Source organism: Elephas maximus, chromosome 2 (genome assembly GCF_024166365.1).
Source record: "Elephas maximus indicus isolate mEleMax1 chromosome 2, mEleMax1 primary haplotype, whole genome shotgun sequence".
NCBI classification, from domain to species: Eukaryota; Metazoa; Chordata; class Mammalia; order Proboscidea; family Elephantidae; genus Elephas; species Elephas maximus.
In genome coordinates this window covers 211,578,648-211,599,508 of record NC_064820.1, presented here as the reverse complement: position 1 = coordinate 211,599,508, position 20,861 = coordinate 211,578,648, and the positions used below count along the sequence as shown (strand labels likewise).

Below are 20,861 nucleotides of genomic sequence, written 5' to 3'. Positions count from 1 at the left end.
AGTAACACTTCATTTACCAGAACAGAGGTACAGGCACAAAATAGGAATGGTATAAAAATGAGCATCATTTACTCAAAAGGAGATGAATAGAAATTCATTGAAGCCGATCTCAGTGTTTTTGAATATTATAAACATTGAACAGCAAAAATTAGTTTATAATATGATTATTCCATTCTCTAGGAGACATAATGCAAGTGTGTGATTGTGTGAGACAGAGAGAGAGAGCACAGAGATGAAAGAAAGACATAGAGAAAAAAATAAATGATGTTTTGGGGGATTGCCAGGTCTTTCTTCATTGGTACCTTAGGGTGAATTCAAACCACCAACTGTTAGGTTAGTAGTTGAGTGCACTTTGCACTACCAGAGACCTCATATAGAGAAACACATTGTATATATTCTTCAAAATATTTAAAATTTAAAGAACTTAAAAAATAAGTCTTAGTCACTAGATAATTTACCTAAAAATGTTGAGTTTTGAATAATCTGGGGTAAATGTATTACTATTATGTCTCTTTTAAAACTCAAACTTACACACATTTCCTATATTGACATTGTTTTGTTTTACACACACCACTAACGTGGTGCTTTTTTCTCTTTTAGTTTTTCTTTAGTATTCCGAGGCATCAGCAAGGCTGCTTGACCCCTTCTTCTCCATTCAATATAGGACTAAGTGTATTCTTTCAGGAAACATACTTTATTCAAGCATTTACTTTGAGGCAGACACTATATTGGGCACTGGGGAATTTCTAGTGGTAAAAATGTCTCATCTCATGACTCTTACGTTCTGTTGTGGAGTACAGGTAATAAATGAAAAAATGTCAGGGCTGTGTTATGGTTAATGTTCTGAAGAAAAATGAAGCAGGCTGAGAAACATTTCACTATTTTATATTCACTGATCAGGAATGCCTTCTTAAATAATGGAATAGTGGAGAATTGTTGTTGTTAGTCGTCAATGACTCAATTCTGACTCATGGTGACACCAAGTGAGCAGAGCAGAACTGCACTGTGTAGGTTTTCATGGCTGTGACCTTTCAGAAGCAGATTGCCAGGCCTTATTTCTGAGGTGCTTCTTTTTTTTTTTTTCTGGGTGGGTTTGAACTAGTATGCTTTCTGTTTAGTCCAACATGTAACCATTTGCACCACCCAAAGACTCCTAGTGGAGAATAGAGCTGAACAAATTGAGGAAATAGTTGACAACATATCTGTGGAGAGAAATTGCCAAGCAAAGAGAAAAGTAATTTTAGTTTTAATAAGTTTGTTAAGTCCATTTATGTTTATTGTTACGCCAAATAAGTTTAATTGTATTCCCTCATGTTTTGTTTTATGTTTTCTCTTTTTTATTTTAAAAAGTCTTCCACTATGTAGTCTACTTTTTCAAAAACTTTCTGATAGTTAAGAAATTTTGGATATTTTTTGTTTTCTTTTCACCAATGTTTTAATGAGAAACTTTTAGTCCACTTTTTCTTTAAAAAAAAGAATTAGAGAATATCAATTGTTTCCCTTGCACAAATAAGAATAAAATAGTTTTAAAAATATTTCTCTCCCTTTTCTTCCTTCTTTCAGCATCCAATTTTAGTTATTGTTCATACCTTAGTGCTTATTGCTAAAATTTTAGATATGCTTACATTATCACTACCTGACATTAATTTTAAATAATTTAACTGACGTTGACAAATTATGAAGCAGCCACCAGCTTATTCTCCATTTTTTTGTTTTTTATTTCTCCCCTAACTTAGATCAATTCTTATTACATATCTTTCTGTTGTCTGGCCATCACTACTTCTTGTCTAGTCATAACTAGACCCATGGGTAGTTGAATAACGTGTATTACCATATGTTTTTGTATTTTTCATGTTTTTTTTCCTGTTATTTATTTCTAGTTTCACTCCACTGAGGTCAGAGAAAATACTTTGTATGATTTCAACCTTTTTTAAATTTATTGAGACTCTATGACCTAACATGTAAGCTATCCTGGAAAATGCTCCATGTGCACTGTACTAGAATGTACATTGTGCTGTTGTTGAGTGAAGAGTTCTGTATATGTCTGTGAGGTTTAATTGGTTTATAGTGTCATTCAGGTCCTCTGGTTCCTTGCTTGATCTTCTTTCTAGATGTTCTCTCCAATATTGAAAGTGCTGTATTGAAAGCTTCAATTATATTATAGCGCTATCTATTTCTCCTTTCAAATCTACCAGTTTTTGGTTTACATATTTAGATGCTCCAATGTTGGGTGCATATATATATATGCATAATTGTTAAATCTTCTTGATGAATTGACCCTTTTATCACTATATAATGAACACTTTTATCTCTTCTAATAGATTGTGTCTTCGAGTTTATTTTGTCTCACGTAAAGATTGACACTCCAGCTCTCTTTTGATAATAACTCACATGGACTACTTTTCCATCTTTTTACTTTCAACGTAATTGTCTTTTAGTCTAAGGTGTGTGTCTTGAAAATTGCGTACAGTCGGATTTTTTTTTTTTTTAAGTCCATTCTGCCACACTCTGACTATTGATTGGAGCATTTAGTCTATTTGGATTCACTGTAACTGCCAATAAGAAAGCATTTACTTCTGTCATTTGTGCGTGTGTGTGCGTGTGTGTGTATATGTCTTAAACCTTCTTTGTAGTTTTATTCTAATACTGCCATCTATTGTGTTTTCTTGATTTTGACAGTGAGCCATTTTATTCCCTTCTGCTTTTCTTTTGTTTATACGTTTTAAAGATATTTACTTAGTGGTTACCATGAATCTTGCATTAACAGCATTGATAACATCCTGTTAAGTTCATGCCGACTTAACTTCAGTAACAAACAAGAAATTCTATACATACACCATCCTCCTCCTTTTGTTGTTATTACTGATTACATCCTTATATTTCATTAAAAAAATATACACCCTATAAAATAATTTTATCCTACCTTTTTATATATTGGTTATTAAAAGGCATGAAAGACCAAACAATCAGAATTACCTACTCCTTATACCTGTCCACTAAAAAAAAAAAAATGACCAGTGAAAACTTTATGAATTTTGTGTAGTATAAAACAACCAAACATTGTCTGATATAATGCCAGAAATGAGCCCCTCAGGTTGGAAGACTCTCAAAATATGACTGAGGAAGAGTTGTCTCCTCAAAGTAGAGTTGATCTTAATTATGTGGAAGGAGTGAAGCTTTCAGGACCTTCATTTGCTGATGTGGCATGACTCAAAATGAGAAGAAACAGCTGCAAACATCTGTTAATAATCAGAAAGTAGAACCTATGAAGTACTAATCTCAGAAAATTGGAAGTCTTCACAAATGAAATGGAGCACATAAAGATAGATATCTTAGACATTACTGCGGTGAAATGGACTGGTTTTGGCCATTTTGGATCAGACCATCATATGGTCTATTATGCTGGGAATGATAAATTGAAGAAAAATGGCATCACTTTCATTGTCAAAAATAACATTTCAAAATCTGTCCTGAAGTAAAAATGCTGTCAGTGATACGATAAATATCCATATACCTATTTAAAAAAAAAAAAAAAATAAGGAAGACGGAAACCCTGGCATAGTGTTAAGTGCTACAGCTGCCAACCAAAAGGTCAGCAGTTCAAATCCACCAGGCACTCCTTGGAAACTCTATGAGGCAGTTCTACTCTGTCCTGTAGGGTCACTATCAGTTGGAATTGACTGGACAGCAATGGGTTTTTTTTTTTTTTTAATAAGGAAGACCAGCTAATACGACCATTATTCAAACTCGAGCACCAACCACTAACATCAAAGATGAAGAAGTTGAAGACTTTTACCAATTTCTGCAGTCTGAAATTGATCAAACATGCAATCAAGATGCACTAATAATTACTAGCAATTGGAATGTGAAAGCTGGAAATGAAGAAGAAAGATTTGTAGTTGGAAAATATGGCCTTGTTGATAGAAACGTTACCAGAGATAGCATGATAGGATTTTGTAAGACTAATGACCTATTCATTGAAAATACCTTTTTTCAACAACATAAACAACAATTATACACATGGACCTCAATGAATGGAATGTACAGGAATCAAATAGATTATATCTGTGAAAAGAGGTGATGGAGAAGCTCAATATCATCAGACAGAACAAGCCAGAGGTATACTGTGTAACAGATAATCAATTGCTCATGTGCAAGTTTAAGTCGAAACTGAAGAAAATTATAAAAAGTTCAAGAGAGCTGAAGTATGGCTTTGAACACTCCCACCTGAATTTAGAGACCATATCAAGAATAGATTTGATGCACTGAACACTAACAACCAAAGAACAGACGAGTTGTGGGATGGTATCAAGGACATCACATATGAAGAAAATGTCATTAAAAAGACAAGAAAGAAAGGAAAGATCAAAATGAATGTCAGAAGAAACTCTCAAACTTGCTCTTAAACATAAAGTATCTAAAAATTGATGAAATGATGAAGTAAAAGAGCTGGACAAAAGATTTCAAAGGGCAGCTGAAGAAGACAAAATATTATAACAACATGTACAAAGACCTGGAGTTAGAAAACCAAAAGGGAAGAAAGTGCTTGGCAGTTCTCAGGCTAAAAAAACTGAAGAAAAAATTCAAACCTCAAGTTGCAATATTGAAGGACTCTAGGGGCAAAATATTGAATACCACAGAAGCATCAAAAGAAGATGGAAGGAATGCACAGTCACTGTACAAAAAAAAAAAAAAAAAAGAATTGATCAATATTCAACCAGTTCAAAAGGTAGCATCTGATCAATAACTGATGGTATTGAAGGCAGAAGTCCAGGCTGCTCTGAAGATATTGGTGAAAAACAAGACTCCAGGAACTGGTGGAATACCCTTCGAGATGTTTCAACAACGAGGTGTAACACTGGAAATGTTCACTTATCTATGCCAAGAAACTTTGAAGACAGGTTCCTGACCAACCAACAGGAAGAGATGCATATTCCTGCTCATTCCGAAGAAAGATGATCCAACGGAATGCAGAAAGTATCTAACAATATCATTACTATCACACAAGTAAAATTTTGCTGAATATAATTCAAAAACAGTTGCAATACTACATTAACATTAAACTGCCAGAAATTCAAGTAGGACTAAGAAGAGGATGTGGAGCGAAAAGTATCATTGCTGATAACAGATAGATCTTGATGGAAAGCAGACTTCCAGAAAGATGTTTACCTGTGTTTTATTGACTATGCAAAGGTATTCAATTGTGTGGATTCTCACAAATTATGAATAACACTGCAAATAATTAGAATTCTGGAGCATTTAATTGTGCTCACGAGCAACCTGTACATAGACCAAGAGGTGGTCGTTTCAACAGAACAAGGGGGATACTGGATGGTTCAAAATCGGGAAAGGTGTGTGCCAATGTTATGTCCTTTCATCATACTTATTCAATCTGTTTCCTGAGCAAATAATCCAAGAGTCTAGACTATATGAAAGAGAATGAAACATTAAGAATGGAAAAAGACTCATTAACAACCTGAGTTATGCAGATGACACGACCTTGCTTGCTGAATATGAAGAGGACTTGAAGCGCTTGCTGATAAACATCAGTATGAATTGCACCTCATACGTGAAGAAAGTAAAAGAACATGAAGAAAATAAAAATTCTCACAACTGGGCCATAAACAACATCATGATAAACAAAGAAATGATTGACTTTGTCAAAGATTTCATTTTATTTGTATCCATAATCAATGCCCATGGAAACAGCAGTCAGGAAATCAAACGACCTCTTGCATTGGATAAACCTGGTGCAAAAGAGCTTCTTAAAGTGTTAAAAAGTGGAGATGTTGTTTTGAGGATGATAGTGTGCCTTACACAAGCTATGATATTTTGAATCTCCTCAGATACATGTGAAAGCTGGGCAATGAATAAAGAAGACCAAAAAAAATTGATGTATTTGAATTACGGTGTTGGTGAAGAATATTGAACATACCTTGGGCTGCCAGAAGAACAAACATCTGTCTTGGAAGCATACAACCAGAATGCTCCTTATAAGCAAGGACGGCAAGACTTCATCTCATGTATTTTGGACATGTTATCCGGAGGGACCAGTCCCTGGAGAAAGACATCATGCTTGGAAAAATAGAGGGTCAGTGAAAAAAGAAAATTTCTCAACCAGATGGACTGACACAGTGGCTTTAATAATGGGCTCAAACACAGTAACGATTGTGAGGATGGTGCAGGAATGGGCAGTGTTTCCTTCTGTTGTACATAGGATCTCTAAGAGTTGAAACCTAGTCAATGGCACCTAACAACAACAGCAACTATACTTATCCATGTAATTACCTTTTCTGGAGATCTTTCTTTTTACAAATGACTTTGCATTACTTTCTATTTTTTTTTTTTCTATCTGATGGACTCCTTTTAGTATTTTTTGTGGAGCCATTGGGGTGGATATGAACTCTCTCAGCTTTTGTTTGTCTGGGAATGTTTTAACTTCACCATCGTTCCAGAAGAACAGTTTCACTGGGTATAGTATTCTTGCTTGACTTTTTTTTTCCTTTCTATACTTTAAGTATATCATTCCATTTCCTTCTGGCATCCAATATTTCTGAAGAGAAATCAGTACTTAATCTTATTGGGGATCCTTCATACGTGTCTTTTTTTTTTCAATCTCTAGGTGCTTTCTGGATTCTCTTTTTAACGGTATTTTTTGAGAACCTGATTGTGATGTATCTAGGTGCAGAAGTTTTTGAATTCATTCTGCTTGAAGTTCTTTGAGCTTCTTGGATTTGTAGATTCAAGTCCTTCATCAGGTTTAAGAATTTTTCTTTGATTATTTCTTTTAATGTTATTTCTGTCCCTTCTCTCTCTCTCATCTCCTTCTGGAATTCCCAGGATGCATATTTTAGGTCTGTATATGTTGTCCCATAATCTCATTAAACCATGCTTAGCATTCTTGTGCCTATGTTCTTGTTAATTTTTACCCTTTGAAATTTTGCCTATCTTATCCTCTAATTCTCTGATTCTTTGTTCAGCCTGATAGACTCTCTTGTTAAATTCTTCCATTGTACTTCCCATTTCAGTTATTATCTCTTTCGGTTCCAATATTTCTGATTGCTTTCTCTTTATAGTGTCTTTCTCTTTTTTGTAAATCCTCATTTTGTTCATACATATTTTTTCTTATTTTTTTTAGACCTTTGTTTATGTTTCCCCTTAGTTCTTTGGTTATGTTTAACATTGTTGTAATGTATTCTTTTCATTCTGCTTATTATTTGCACTTCCTCGATGCAATTTTACTCCCTTCTTTTTCTTCATTTGAATGGGCCATTGTTCTCTTATGTTTGTATGTCTTGTGATTTTTTTTGTTGATGCTTTGGAATTTTTAACCGTGTTAACTTTCTCAATTCTTTCCAGTTTGGTTGTTTTTTCTGCACTAAACTCTTAGGTGGGCAGAGCCTTTGGACCTTGCTCAACTGCTTCCTCTCCCTCTCTGTTATAGCTCCTCCTCTCTCCATGTTTTAATTAGAATTCAAGAGTTCAAGAGCTCAGTTCTCAACTGGCAGTGTCTCCTAAACACACTGGGAACACACAGTGATCAATCAGTCCACCAAATGAGGGAACTACTCAGGAGTAATATCATGCACTAAACTATCTGTCCAGCAGGGGGTGCAGTCCTTTCTGCCTCTTCTGCTCTTTTTCTGTGACCAATTAATCAGTTGGAAAGCCAACATTCAGTGAACCCCCTGCAGAGCCAGGTCTTACCCTCAGGTTTTGTCTGAGTCTTCCTTCCCTGCTCTATGTGGGCCACGTATATATGAGCTGACAAGCAGATTTTCCTCTGTATCAGGAAAAGAAGGGGTAGTGGTCCACAGACAGATTGCCAAGATATCTATCTAGTTGATTTCAGAGCCCCAGAGATCCTGTGTTGGTTGAAGTAGCAGTCTCCACTTAAGAGACATGCCTCCTAGCTTCACTGCAAGGGACATTCTGTAGCAATTCATAAAAGATGACAGTTACTAAGTGGGAGAGGTGGTGTCATACTCCAAACAAACCCCCAGGGAGATCTTCCTGGTTGATTTCAGAGTTCTGGCCGTAGTATGTTGGCTGTGGTTGCAAGTTTCACTCAAGGCGTCTGCTTCCTAGCTCTCAGTCATCTCTTCTCAGAGCCAAAAAGGGGAGGCCATCAGACCCCAAATGATCCCTGGGGAGATCCTTTTGTGTGTGTTTGTGTGTGTGTGAGTCTTAGCTATGGGGTGTCCACTGTGTGAAGGCAGGTAGAGTTCTGGCTTTGGGAGAAGACTTCACTGTAGGTAGCCTTCCGTAGCAATTTGCAGCAGTCTGACAGCCAACAATTACTTAGTATGGGAGGGGCTACCACACTCAGAACAGACCCCCAAGGAAATATTCCTTGTTGATTTCTGAGCCCTGGCAATAGTATGTTGGCTGTGATAGCAGGCTTCACTCAAGGTGCCCATTTCCTAGCTGATAGCAGCCTCAGTTAGCAGCTCTCAGTGTTGATCAAAAGCAGGACTGGGGATGAGAGGCAGATCCAGCTGGCCCCAGGGAGACCTGTCTTGTTGGTTTTGGGTGCACAGGCAGGCAGAGTGCTGGTTGTGGGAGTGGGCTCCACTGCAGGGGGCCTTCTAGAACAATTCTCAGTTGTTTGGCAGCCTATAGTTCCCTGGTAAGGGAGGGGTTGTCACACTCAAAAACAGACTCCAATGGGGGTCTGCTTTACTGATTTTAGAGATTAAGATTGGTGTCGGTCTCTTTGCAGAGGCAGGGATGTAGTGGCTTGGGAAACAGGCTACTTTACTGGGGCCTCTTCTCCAGTTCTCAACAGCCTGTGGCCTTAGTGGCTCAGGGGAAGTGTAGGGATGGTGGGAGAATTCATTTTCTGCCATATGCAATTCGTCATTTTCTGGTTGACTTTTGCCAGTCAGCTGTATCCTGCTGCTGTCCTCTGCTCCTTGATTCAGAGTCCCTCAAGAACTAGTACTATTTTCCTGTTGTATTTCTTGGTGTGTTTTTGCGAGACGGTGGCAATGATGATCTCTTTATGCCACCCTCTGCCCAGAATCTCCCTCAATATCACTAAATAACATTTTATATAACTTTTGACCTATAATATATTTTTAAATTGAAGACTACATTTTCAAAGAATTTACATGAAACTAGGGAGAGGTATATGAAAGTAAAGTAACATGCAATTCATTTGGGGGGAAAGGCAAGTGTGTGTGTGTGTGTGTGTTGTGTGTATCAGAACTCTATGTTTATAGAAAATGTAAGTTTAATACATCCACTTGCATTATTGCCAAAGCAAATAAAACTATAAGTAGAATGGATAACCATTCCAAACCAATAAAAAATAATAATGAGTAGGACATAAGCTTCAATCATTCAGACAAAAGGAAAAAAAAAAAAAAAGAACAAGGACACAAATAAATCAAATAAGATAACAAAAACTTACAGAAATAAGTAAAACTATACAAATAACATAATAAAAATAAGTGGATTAAATTTGCTTATTCAAGGGCATCAACAATCATACTAAGCAAATGCATATAATCTAAAAGTACATTATAGAAGACAAAGTAAAAGCTAAATATCTAAAAAAGGTTAAAATGAAGGAATGGAATATGATCTAGCATTCAACACAACATAAAATAGAGCAAAGTAATAGAAATGTATTGGGAGGAGTGTTCGATTGAGAAGAATTCTCAGAGAAGGTATTATTTTTGTGGAGACAAAAAGAAAAGAATATACTTAAAAATTTATTCTTAAATATATTAACAGGAGAATTAATTTAGGAATAATTTATTAATTAATTTAGGAATGGTAGGTATCAATTAATTAACTAATTTAGGAATGTCAATATTTTAAACAGAAGTAATATGAAAATGGTGTCCAAATAATAGGAAGTCCAATATGCCTGCAAACCTAGAGAGTGAGGTGGAGAAAATCAAAGATGTTTGGAGAGGCAGGCTAGGGCAGACCCTAGAGGGCTTTGTCAGGCAACAGCAATTTTCAGTCTATTATTCATCTTAAAACCTTTTATAATATTCTTACACATAAATACTTTAATGATATCCATATACTTATATTTTTACTAACTGATTCATAAGATTTATATTATGAATGGTCTTCTCTGCCAAGAAAGGTATTAGTTTTATGAAGATGTAAAGGACAAGAAAAACGACTTGTAAATATTGGTGGGAGAAGTAGAACTTATTCATACTCCTCACATCCCTCTAATCAACCTCTGCATCTTGTTTGTTATTATTTTCACATCGTGATGGTTTGTCACATTTATTTTCTATTTTTAGCCATACTTTAATTTATTTGAAGCCCTGGTGGGACAGTGGTTAAGTGTTTGGGTGCTAACCAAAAGGTCAGCAGTTTGAATCCACCAGCCACTCCTTGGAAACTCTATGGGGCCGTTCCACTCTGTCCCGTATGGTTGCTATGAGTCAGAATTGACTCAACGGCACAGGTTTGGTTCTAATTTATTTAGTCATGTTTCCTCATGTGTTAATATTAAATGGATCTAATTCTCATCATAAAACTTTTATAACACAGTTTCTCTCTTCATTACTTATTAGGCTGAAATTTGTCTTCAGCCAGTTTTATTATGAAGTATAAATAGGTGTTCTACTTCCTAAAGCACCACACATTTGAAATTTCCTCTTCCTTAATACTTGAAAATGACTTTACAGTTTAAAGGATTTTCATTAAAACCTTGATATGTATTGCTACATTTTTCCTATCATTTAGTATTCTTAGAGAAAATTCAGAGATCAGTATGACATTTATATAATATAGGTGACTTGAGATTTTTACCCAGTTTTCCAAGGTATTTTCAATATATGCTTATAGCCTGTATTTTCACAGGATCTATCTAGATACAGATGTTATTACTGAGATTTGTTTTATGGCACAAGACCTAGTTTCTCTTGGCAATATTCATGGACTTTTGGATAAAAGTATGTATTCTATTGTTGCTGGGTGAAATGTCCTGTTTATAAGCCTTAATAATATATATATTTTTCCAATCAGAGCTGATTTTTCCACTTGGGAATCATCTCGTAAGAAAATGTAAGAGGCTACCTGGGGCACATTGCACACTGAGACTATGCCTAAAATAATAACAATGAAAACATCACCTGTTGTGCAACTCTGACCCTTAATTTGTTCTTTGTGCTTATGAAGACTGACTCAGGATGTGGATGCAGGTGAGGCTACAGGTGAAAATTGTCAATGACCACAGCTTCACAGTGCTGGCAGTGACTGACCAACCCTTTAAGAAGGAAATGCTTTAAAGATGGAAAGGAGGGGAGTATATAATAAAAAAGTATAAAAAATCAAACTGGATATTGGGAGAACAAAAAGTGAAAACAGTGAATAGATGAGAAAAGAAACAGGAAAAAAAGAACAAACAAACATATCTGCTGCTTCAGTGGAGCAGCCGGTAGTCTAATATGCAAGATTTCTTGCAATTCTTCCTTCTTTGAAGTTTTTCTAAGTTTCTATAAAGACACTATTTGATAACAGCTCCATGAAAAAGAAACACCTACCGGGCCCTCAACTTCACAAAGAAAACATAACCCCTTCTTCTCTTCCCATCTCCAGGAGACATCTTCAGCTGAGCCCTGTAACATTTTGTCTGTATGTTAAATTAAGAATTACACAGTTCACAGCCATTGCTCTTCTACTTTTTTAAAAAATATTTTATTGTATTTTAGGTGAAAGTTTACACAATGAATTATGTTCCCGCTTGACAATTTTTATACAAATTTTTCTGTGACATTGGTTACAATTTTCACAATGTGTCAGCGTTCTCATTATTTCCATTCTGTTTATTCTGTTTCCATTGATCTAGCTTCCCTTCCCCTTCTTGCCTTCTCATCTTGCTTTTGGGTAAATGTTGACCATTTTGTCTCATATAATTGATTGTTTAAGGGGCACATTATTCATGGGTGATATTATTTATTTTTTAAGCCAATCTATTATTTGGTGAAGGGTGACCTTTGGGAGTGCCAAGTTCAAAGGGTATCTTAGGGTGATATCCTAAAGAATATAATTTTCCATTAAGCTTTACCCCCACTTTTTAAGGCCTTCGTTCTGTGAGAAATCTCAACGGTACCACATACTTACAAGAAATTGTAAGAGATATGCATTCTCGGATTCATCACTGAGTCTTTTTGGTGGTTGCCAGATGTCATTACCAAGAGTTGCTTAAGACAAGGTAGTTCCTCTAGTCTCTTTTGATCTAGCAGATCTGGCATTTTTTAGGAATTTTTTTGTTCTACATTTTTCTTCCATTCTATCCAGAATCTTTTATTGTGTTCCTGGTCAGAATAGTGTATTGTGGTAGCCTGGCACGATGTAGTTCTTCTGGTCTCCAGGCTAGAATTGGTCATGGTTCATGTTTCTTCTTTGAGTCTTTGGTTTCCTTCATTCTCTTTTGCTCCAGATGAGCAGAGACCAAAAGTTGTATCTTAGACGGCTGTGCTTTTTCAGTTTTGAAGACACATGGGAGGATTTCAGGCCTCTGCTCAATTGAAGTTATACATGGTCATGTGACTTGCTTTGACCCATGGCACATGGGGGAAAGTGCTGTGTGTAATTCTGGGAAGAAGCATTTAATTATCAGAATTGGCTCTCCAAATCTGTCTTCTCTTGTCATGGGGGGACATATAGAAAAGGAGATGATCTAAAGACAAAGCAGCTTGGACTTGAAGAAGACAACAGCCTCAGAGTCACATGCATCCACATTGGACTTTGTATGTGTAAGAGATAAACCTGCCTTGTGTGTTAAGATGAGGTCATTACCTCAGTATTTTCTTACGCATCCTAATTAGTACATCCATTCAAACATTACCAGGGTCTCACATGGACAGTATTACTTTTAGCCACTGCTAAGGCACCTGATTTCCATACATTTTCCCATCGATGTCACTCCAAGACCTCTGTCTTAAGCAATTCTTGGTAATGACATCTGTCAACCACCAAAAAGACTCAGTGATAAATCCGAGAATGGGTATCTCTTACAATTTCTTGTAAGTATGTGGTACCATTGGGATTTCTCACAGAATAAAGGCCTTAAAAATGCAGTAAAGTTTAATGGAACATTTTCTTTTTGATTTGAATTGATTTTGATTTAAATTTGAAATTTTTACTTATTTATTTTGAAATTTTTATTGTTCTTTAAGTGAAAGTTTGTAAATCAAGTCAGTCTCTCATACAAAAACTTATATACACCTTGCTATATACTCCTAACTGCTCTCCCCCTAATGAGACAGCACACTCCTTCTCACCACTGTCTATTTTCATGTCCATTCGGCCAGCTTTTGACCCCCTCTGCCCTCTCATCTCCCCTCCAGGCAGGAGCTGCCCACAAAGTCTCATGCGTCTACTTGATCCAAAAGCTCACTCTTCACCAGTATCATATTCTATCCCATAGTCCAGTCCAATCCCTGTCTGAAGAATTAGCTTTGGGAATGCTACCTGTCTTGGGCTAACAGAAGGTCTGGGGATCATGACCTCCGGGATCCTTCTAGTCCCAGTCAGACCATTAAGTCTGGTCTTTTTATGAGAATTTGGGGTCTGCATCCCACTGCTCTCCTGCTCCCTCAGGGATTCTCTGTTGTGTTCCCTGTCAGGGCAGTCATCGGTTATAGCCGGGCACCATCTAGTTCTTCTGGTCTCAGGATGATGTAGTCTCTGGTTTATGTGGCCCTTTCTGTCTCTTGGGCTCATAATTACCTTGTGTCTTCAGTATTCTTCATTCTCCTTTGCTCCAGGTGGGTTGACACCCTTTGATGCATCTTAGATGGCTGCTTGCTAGCATTTAAGACCCCAGAAGCCACTCTCCATAGTGGGATACAGAATGTTTTCTTAATAGATTTTATTATGCCAATTGACTTAGATGTCGCCTGAAACCATGGTCCCCAAAACCCCACCCCTGCTAAGCTGGCCTTCGAAGCATTCAGTTTGTTTAGGAAACTGCTTTTGGTTTAGTCCAGTTGCTGACCTCTCCTGTATTGTGTGTTATCTTTCCCTTCACCTAAAGTAGTTCTTATCTACTATCTAATTAGTGAATACCCCTTCTACCTTCCTCTGTCTACCCCCAACCATCAAAGAATATATTCTCCTCTGTCTAAACTATTTCTTGAGTTCTTATAATAGTGGTCTTATACAATATCTGTCCTTTTGCAACTGACTAATTTCACTCAGCATAATGCCTTCCAGATTCCTCCATGTTATGGAATGTTTCACAGATTCACCACTGTTCTTTATTGATGCATAGTATTCCATTGTGGGAATATACCATGATTTATTTATCTATTCATGCATTGATAGGCATGTTCGTTGCTTCCTTCTTTTTGCTACTGTAAACAGTGCTGCAGTGAACATGGATGTGGATATGTCTGTTCATGCAAAGGCTCTTATTTCTCTAGGATCTATTCCAAGGAGTGGGATTGCTGGATCGTATGGTAGTTGTATTTCTAGTTTTTTTAAGGAAATGCCAAATGAATTTCCAGAGTGGTTGTACCATTTTATAGTCCTTCCAGCAGTGCTTAAGTGTTCCAATCAGTCCACAACCTCTCCAACATTTATTATTATTATTATTATTTTTGGATTAATGCCAGCCTTGTTAAAGTGAGATGGACTCTAATTATAGTTATGATTTGCATTTCTCTAGTGGCTAATGATCGTGAGCACTTCCTCATGTATCTGTTAGTTACTTGAATGTCTTTTTTAGTGAAGTGCCTGTCCATAATCTTTGCCCATTTTTTAATTGGGTTATTTGTCTTTTAGTTGTTGAGTTTTTGCAGTATCATGTAGATTTTAGAGATCAGACACTGACCAGAAATGTTATAGTTAAAAACTTTTTCCCAGTCTGTAGGTAATCTTTTTAGTTTTTTGGTGAAGTCTTTGGATGAGCATAGGTGTTTGATTTTTAGGAGCTCCCAGTTATCTAATTTCTCTTCAGCATCATTAGTAATGTTTTGTATACTGTTTATGCCATGTATTAGGGCTCCTGGTGTTGTCTCCATTTTTTATTCCATGATCTTTATCATTTTAGATTTTATATTTAGGTCTTTGATCCATTTTGAGTTAGTTTTTGTGGATGGTGTGAGGCATGGGTCTTGTTTCATTTTTTTTTTTTTGCAGATGGATATCCAGTTATGCCAGCACCATTTGTTAAGGAAATTTTTATTTTTGAATTGCTGTGCTAAATTGCTTGGTGCATCTTTAATATCTGAGTTCCATTTGAAAAAAATCTGGCTTTGATTTAGACAGAATTGTATTTCTACTGTATAATAACAACGGAAGTACACAGAGAACCCATGAGGCACTTGACTTCTCTTATATTTATTTTGTCTAAAAATAAGGTAAACTACTATATACGTGGGACAGTAGATTTAATTAAATTTATAGCATATTTATAATTACATGGAGATTAAATTAAATGTAGGTTAAGCATAGAGATCTCTCTGTCTCAAGAAAGAAAGTGTTCATGGCTCCTCTGAACTCAAATACATCCGAAGCAGATCACTATGGTGGCTTCATCTGAAAATTCCAAATAAAGGAGAAATGCAGCGCACACACACTGAAAATGCAAGTCGAATTCTTTCTTTGTACTCAAGGTCTCACTCTCACAGTCAAATAAAAAAAAAAAAAAAAAAAAAACTTGAATATATAGAAAGCTTCTAGGGAAACCAGGCAAACTTCCCTCCCTTCAAGCTTGTGTAAAAGAATCTATAATAGCCAGTTTTATTTTTTTGCTGTTGTTTTAAAATGTAATAATAAATTGCTATGATTTGTTTGCTATTTCTTGAATGTTAAGCTCCTGGTGCTTATGTTGCTTAAGAAATAATTTCTCAAAAGTTGATTCTGTAACTAGTATTTCTCCTTAGCCAAATATATTTTCATAGGTGTCAAAAATTGTGTTAATTTCCACATATATTTAAGAAGATGATGTGTGAAACCATAGGTAAAAATAAGTCATCAATTATCATCGATGAACTAAATCCACCCTTTTTAGTGATGTTTCATAGACAGTCTCTCTCCTTGCACTGTTTAAAGGAGTATGGGTGGAAATCAAGATTTTTGAGTTTCTTTCTAGCCCAAAAAATCGATTATGTACTTTTTCATTGGCTGATCCACTTCTTCAGCAATCTTTGCAGAGACTCTTTTACTTCTTTGTTCCTCAGGGTATAGATGAGAGGGTATAACAATGGTGTGACCACAGTGTAGAAGAAGGTGAAGAACTTTCCATGTTTGGAAGCAAAGCAGTTCTTAGGGTCTGTGTAAACAATTGCCACTGCCCCATAAAACATGAAAACCACCAGAAGATGGGAGGAGCAAGTGGCAATGGCTTTCTGCCTCCCCTCTTCTGACTTGATTTTCCCCACAGCTTGAGCTATGTAGCCATAAGATGTTAAGATCAACCCCACAGGCAGGATGGTGAAGAGAATGGCAGAGATGGTCATCTGCCACTCACTGGAGGAGGTGTCTCCACAAGCCAGGCATATGAGGGCAGGCACCTCACAGAGAAAGTCATCCACATGGTGGTGGGCACAGAAGGACAGCTGTCGTGTGATGGGAGATTGGATCAGAGATTCCGTCAGGCCAGAGGGCCAGGCCATAAGGGACAGCTTCCAACAGAGAGGAGGGTTCATTATGATGGTATAGCGCGGTGGCTGACAGACAGCAACATAGCGGTCAAAGGCCATTACCACTAGCAAGACACCTTCTGTGGCACCAAGACAGAGAAACACACAGAGTTGGATGACACAGCCTGTGTAGGTGATGGTCTTCTTAGGTCCCCACAAGTTTGACAACATCTGGGGCACAGTGGTGGTGGCAAAGCAGAGCTCCAAGAAGGAGAGATTGCTAAGAAAGTAGTACATGGGTGTGTAGAGATGAGGGTCTATATGAGACAGCACAATGATGGTCAGGTTGCCAAAGATGATCATGATGTAGAAAATTGCCACTATCCAGAAGAGAACCTTTTCCAGCCAAGGCCACTCCAAAAAGCCTAGAAGGGTGAAGTACACTGAGAAACTCATGTTGGTCTTTCCTATTGCATTTGACATTGGGGTTTAGACATAATTGTGAGTAGAATTTTGTAAACTGAGTTCAGAGAAAGACTGCACTCTCCTTTATTCAGAGAAGACAAACATTATTAGTTGTCAAGGAATTCTTGGGGCATACAACATTTGGCTCTTTCCCCTTATATTAAGCAAATAAGATGCTATAGTTCTTTTATAAGGCTGTATTGTTTACATCAAAGGGGCATTTGGAAGATACTACTCTTTGGAATTCATCTTTAAAATCTGTAATCACAAATACCCCTAGTGGACACCCTCACAATTATCTTACAACATTTCTGTGCTCCTCCAAGATTATTCTTTCAGTCCTGTATGTAGTAGCTACTCTAAAATAATTGGAATGAAATGTTGAACACAAAGCTCTATTTTTCAAATATGTAGTCCTCCAATATAATAAGGCATTATTGTGTATTTTTTTGGTGATGTTAATAGTGACACGAATACTGGATATAATTCCACAAGCAGATCTCTCGGCTCTCATCAGCCAACCACATAGACTCTAAACAGTGAGATCCTGATCATAATGCCTTTCTTTGGGTGCCTGAAGAAGCATTTGGCATAGAAGACATACCAGTTTTTAAATGAGGCAAACCTAGGTTGGACAACTGGGCTTTTCACATTAAGTAATTTATTTTAAGAAAAAAAAATCTGAGCTACTACCATTATTTACAAAATGTTTATATAATTTCCACCTCAGAAGATTCAGAATAACAACATACTGTTGTGTGCCTTCAAGATGATTCCAACTTGTAGCTACCATATGGAACAGACTAGGACTAATCATATGATTTCCTAGGCTGTAATCTTTATGGAAACAGGTGGCCCAGTCTTTTCTTCCATGAAGTGGCTGGTGGATTTGAACCACAAACTTTTGGTTAGTAGTTGAGTGCTTAACAATTGTGCCACCAGGGCTACTTAACAATATACTAAAAAAAAAAACCTGCTAATTTTTAGCACAAAACACTAAACATGTAGTAGCACAGAAAGTTCAGTAATTATTATTTAATTCTTATCCCTCTGATGTTCATTATTGTTATTCTCAATAATGAATTAGGTACATGAAAAACTTCAACCAGTAACTATTATTAAATATTTGAAATGAACCAAACTAACAAAATTACAAAATCTGTGACTAATAAAAAGTTTTGTTTCGTGGACAGGAGAAAAGATGATACAGAAATATCAAACAAATAATACTAACCTGAGACAGTGGATTTAGAGAACATTGTCATAAATATTAATTTTCTATCTTCCAGGAATGGTCAAATATTTCAGAGGAAATCAAGAACATGAAAGGCACAGGCACAAAAAATGCTGGTACTTGAAAGGAAACTGAGTCATAGGTTGTGAAAATTAGATTATGAAAGTGTATAAACAATGCAGAAATTTGAGGAATTATTATTTTTTTTTTATGATGGACTCCCTCTTTTCAACAGTACAAAGTATTTGTTATGTGCAAGACACTGGGCTAAGATCTGAAATACCCTGTGAACATGACAGCTTAAATCCTGCTTTTAAAAAACTCACAACCTTGAGAGAGGCAGTAAGTACACAAATGAGCAAATAAATAAATGATAGTAAATCAATATTTCAGATGAACATTACGTTTTATTATCCAAAAAAAAAAAAAAACCTACTACTGTCAAGTCAATTCTGACTCACAGCAACGCTATACAACAGAGTAGAACTGCCCCACAGGGTTTCCAAGGAGCACCTGGTGGATGTGAACTGCAGACCTTTTGGTAAGCAGCCATAGCTCTTAACCACTACGCCACCAGGTGGATGGACATTAGGGTAGTATAGTTGAGGATAAGGATGGAGGATGCAAGAAACAGAGCGAGGCCATTTCACACAGACAGAAGCCGGAACAATTTTTTTGCTGATAAAGATGGGTGTCAGCCCCAGGAAGCCTGGCCTGATGAGGAGTGGGTAGATGTGAGCAAGTGTGCATTCAGGCCAGGACATCAGATACCTCAGTTGAACACAGTTTCCCCAACTAAATTCTCATGATTTTTCCTCTGAACCCATTTCATTTATTTCTCTGAAAGGCACTCTGGATTAATTACAGAACATCCGTCTGTTTTGATTAGACCGTACCACATAGTCTCATCAGTCAGTTTCTACAGACAGTTTTATTTCATATACATAACTTCATCTGGTTCAGGAAGCAACACTGCATTAAACTGACATTTGGGCAAGAATTTTCATGTTGTCCATCTGTACTTTTGGTTTTCATATACCACTATGCTGAGTGAAATAAGTGAGCTGCTCAAAACATGTATGCTCCCACTTTTATGAAATATCTAGAATAGGCAAATGTATAGAAGCTGAAGTTCATTCGTGGGTGACCAGGAGTGGGAGAGAGGGGGAAAGGGAAAGCCATTGTTTAGGGGGCATTGACTTTCTGTTAATGGTAATCAAATAATTCAGAAACAGGTAGTGGTGATGGTTGCAAACCATAGTGAATGTAATTAATATTACTGTACTGTAATGTAAAATCATTGAATTGGCTAATGTTTTGTTATATATATTGTTATGTTTACTTTAATAAAAAATTAAAGATATATCATGGGCTCAGATTTTCCTTATGGAAAGAAATAAATTAAGGTCAAGAGTATTATGCAGTATTTGGGAGTTAAAATTAAAATGAACTATGTTTTAAAACTTTTATCTTTTTTACTATATCAATGCATTTTATGAGCACTATAATTTAAGACAAATATGAAACAAACAAAAAGAAGGAATAAAGTTATTTTTTTTATAATCCTACCATCAAAGATAATGTTTACTATAAGAATTTTTTTTTATTTTCAACATATATCAGTTAATAAATAGGGTATATATATATATATAATGCAGTTATAGTATACGAAGGATATTAAATATAGAATTAAAATTATACTGCATATAGCTCTGTATTTCCCTTCATTGTTAGGTACTCTCCAGTTATAGTGGACCTATGCACAACAGATTGAAACACTGCCTGGTCCTGCACCATCCTTATAATTGCTGTATGTTTGAGCCAACTGTTGCAGTCACTGTGTCAATCCACCTCATTGAGGGTCTTCATCTTTTTCACTGACCCTCTACTTTACCAAGCATGATGTCCTCCAGGGACTTGTTCTGCCTGATAACATGTTCAAAGTATGTGAGATGAAGTCTCACTATCCTTGCTTCTGATGAGCATTCTGGCTGTACTTCTTCCAAATGAGATTTGTTCGTTTTACTGGAAGCCCTTGGTATATTCAATATTCTTTGTTGACACCATAATTCAAAGGCATCATTTCTTCTTCCATCTTCCTTATTCATTGTCCAGCTTTCACGCACATAAAAGGCGATTGAAAACACCATGTCTTGGGTCAGGCACACCTTAGTCCTCAAAGTGACGTCTTTGCTTTTCAAACACTTTAAAGATGTCTTTTGCAGCAGATTTGTCCATCATTTGATTTCTTGACTGCTGCTTCCATGGGTGTTGATTGTGAATCCAAGTAAAATAAAATCATTCAATAACTTCAATATTTTCTCCATTTATCAGTATGTTACTTATTGGTCCAGTGGTGAGGGTTTTTGTTTTCTTTATGTTGAGGTGTAATCAATACTGAGGGCTGTAGTCTATGATCTTCATCAGTAAGTGTTTCAAGTCCTGTTCACTTTAGCAAGCTAGGTTGTATCATCTGCATTGTGTTAGTTATCTAGTGCTGCTGTAACAAAACTACCACAAGTGGATGACTTTAACAAAGAGAATTTTATTTTCTCACGGTAAAGTAAGCTTAAAGACCAAATTCAGGGTATCAG

General features: G+C 36.5%; 1 protein-coding gene across 1 annotated transcript; it reads right to left on the bottom strand.

The window, feature by feature from the left end:
- Positions 1 to 16,103: 16,103 nt before the first annotated feature.
- LOC126068230 (olfactory receptor 2H2-like) lies at positions 16,104 to 17,024 on the bottom strand. The gene has a single exon (XM_049870687.1). The coding sequence runs from the start codon at positions 17,022 to 17,024 to the stop codon at positions 16,104 to 16,106; it is 921 nt and encodes a 306-aa protein (XP_049726644.1).
- Positions 17,025 to 20,861: the final 3,837 nt, after the last annotated feature.

Bases quoted from the DNA above. Each gene is read 5' to 3' on its own strand.
- LOC126068230 (XM_049870687.1), bottom strand. From the start codon at position 17,024: ATGAGTTTCTCAGTGTACTTCACCCTTCTAGGCTTTTTGGAGTGGCCT.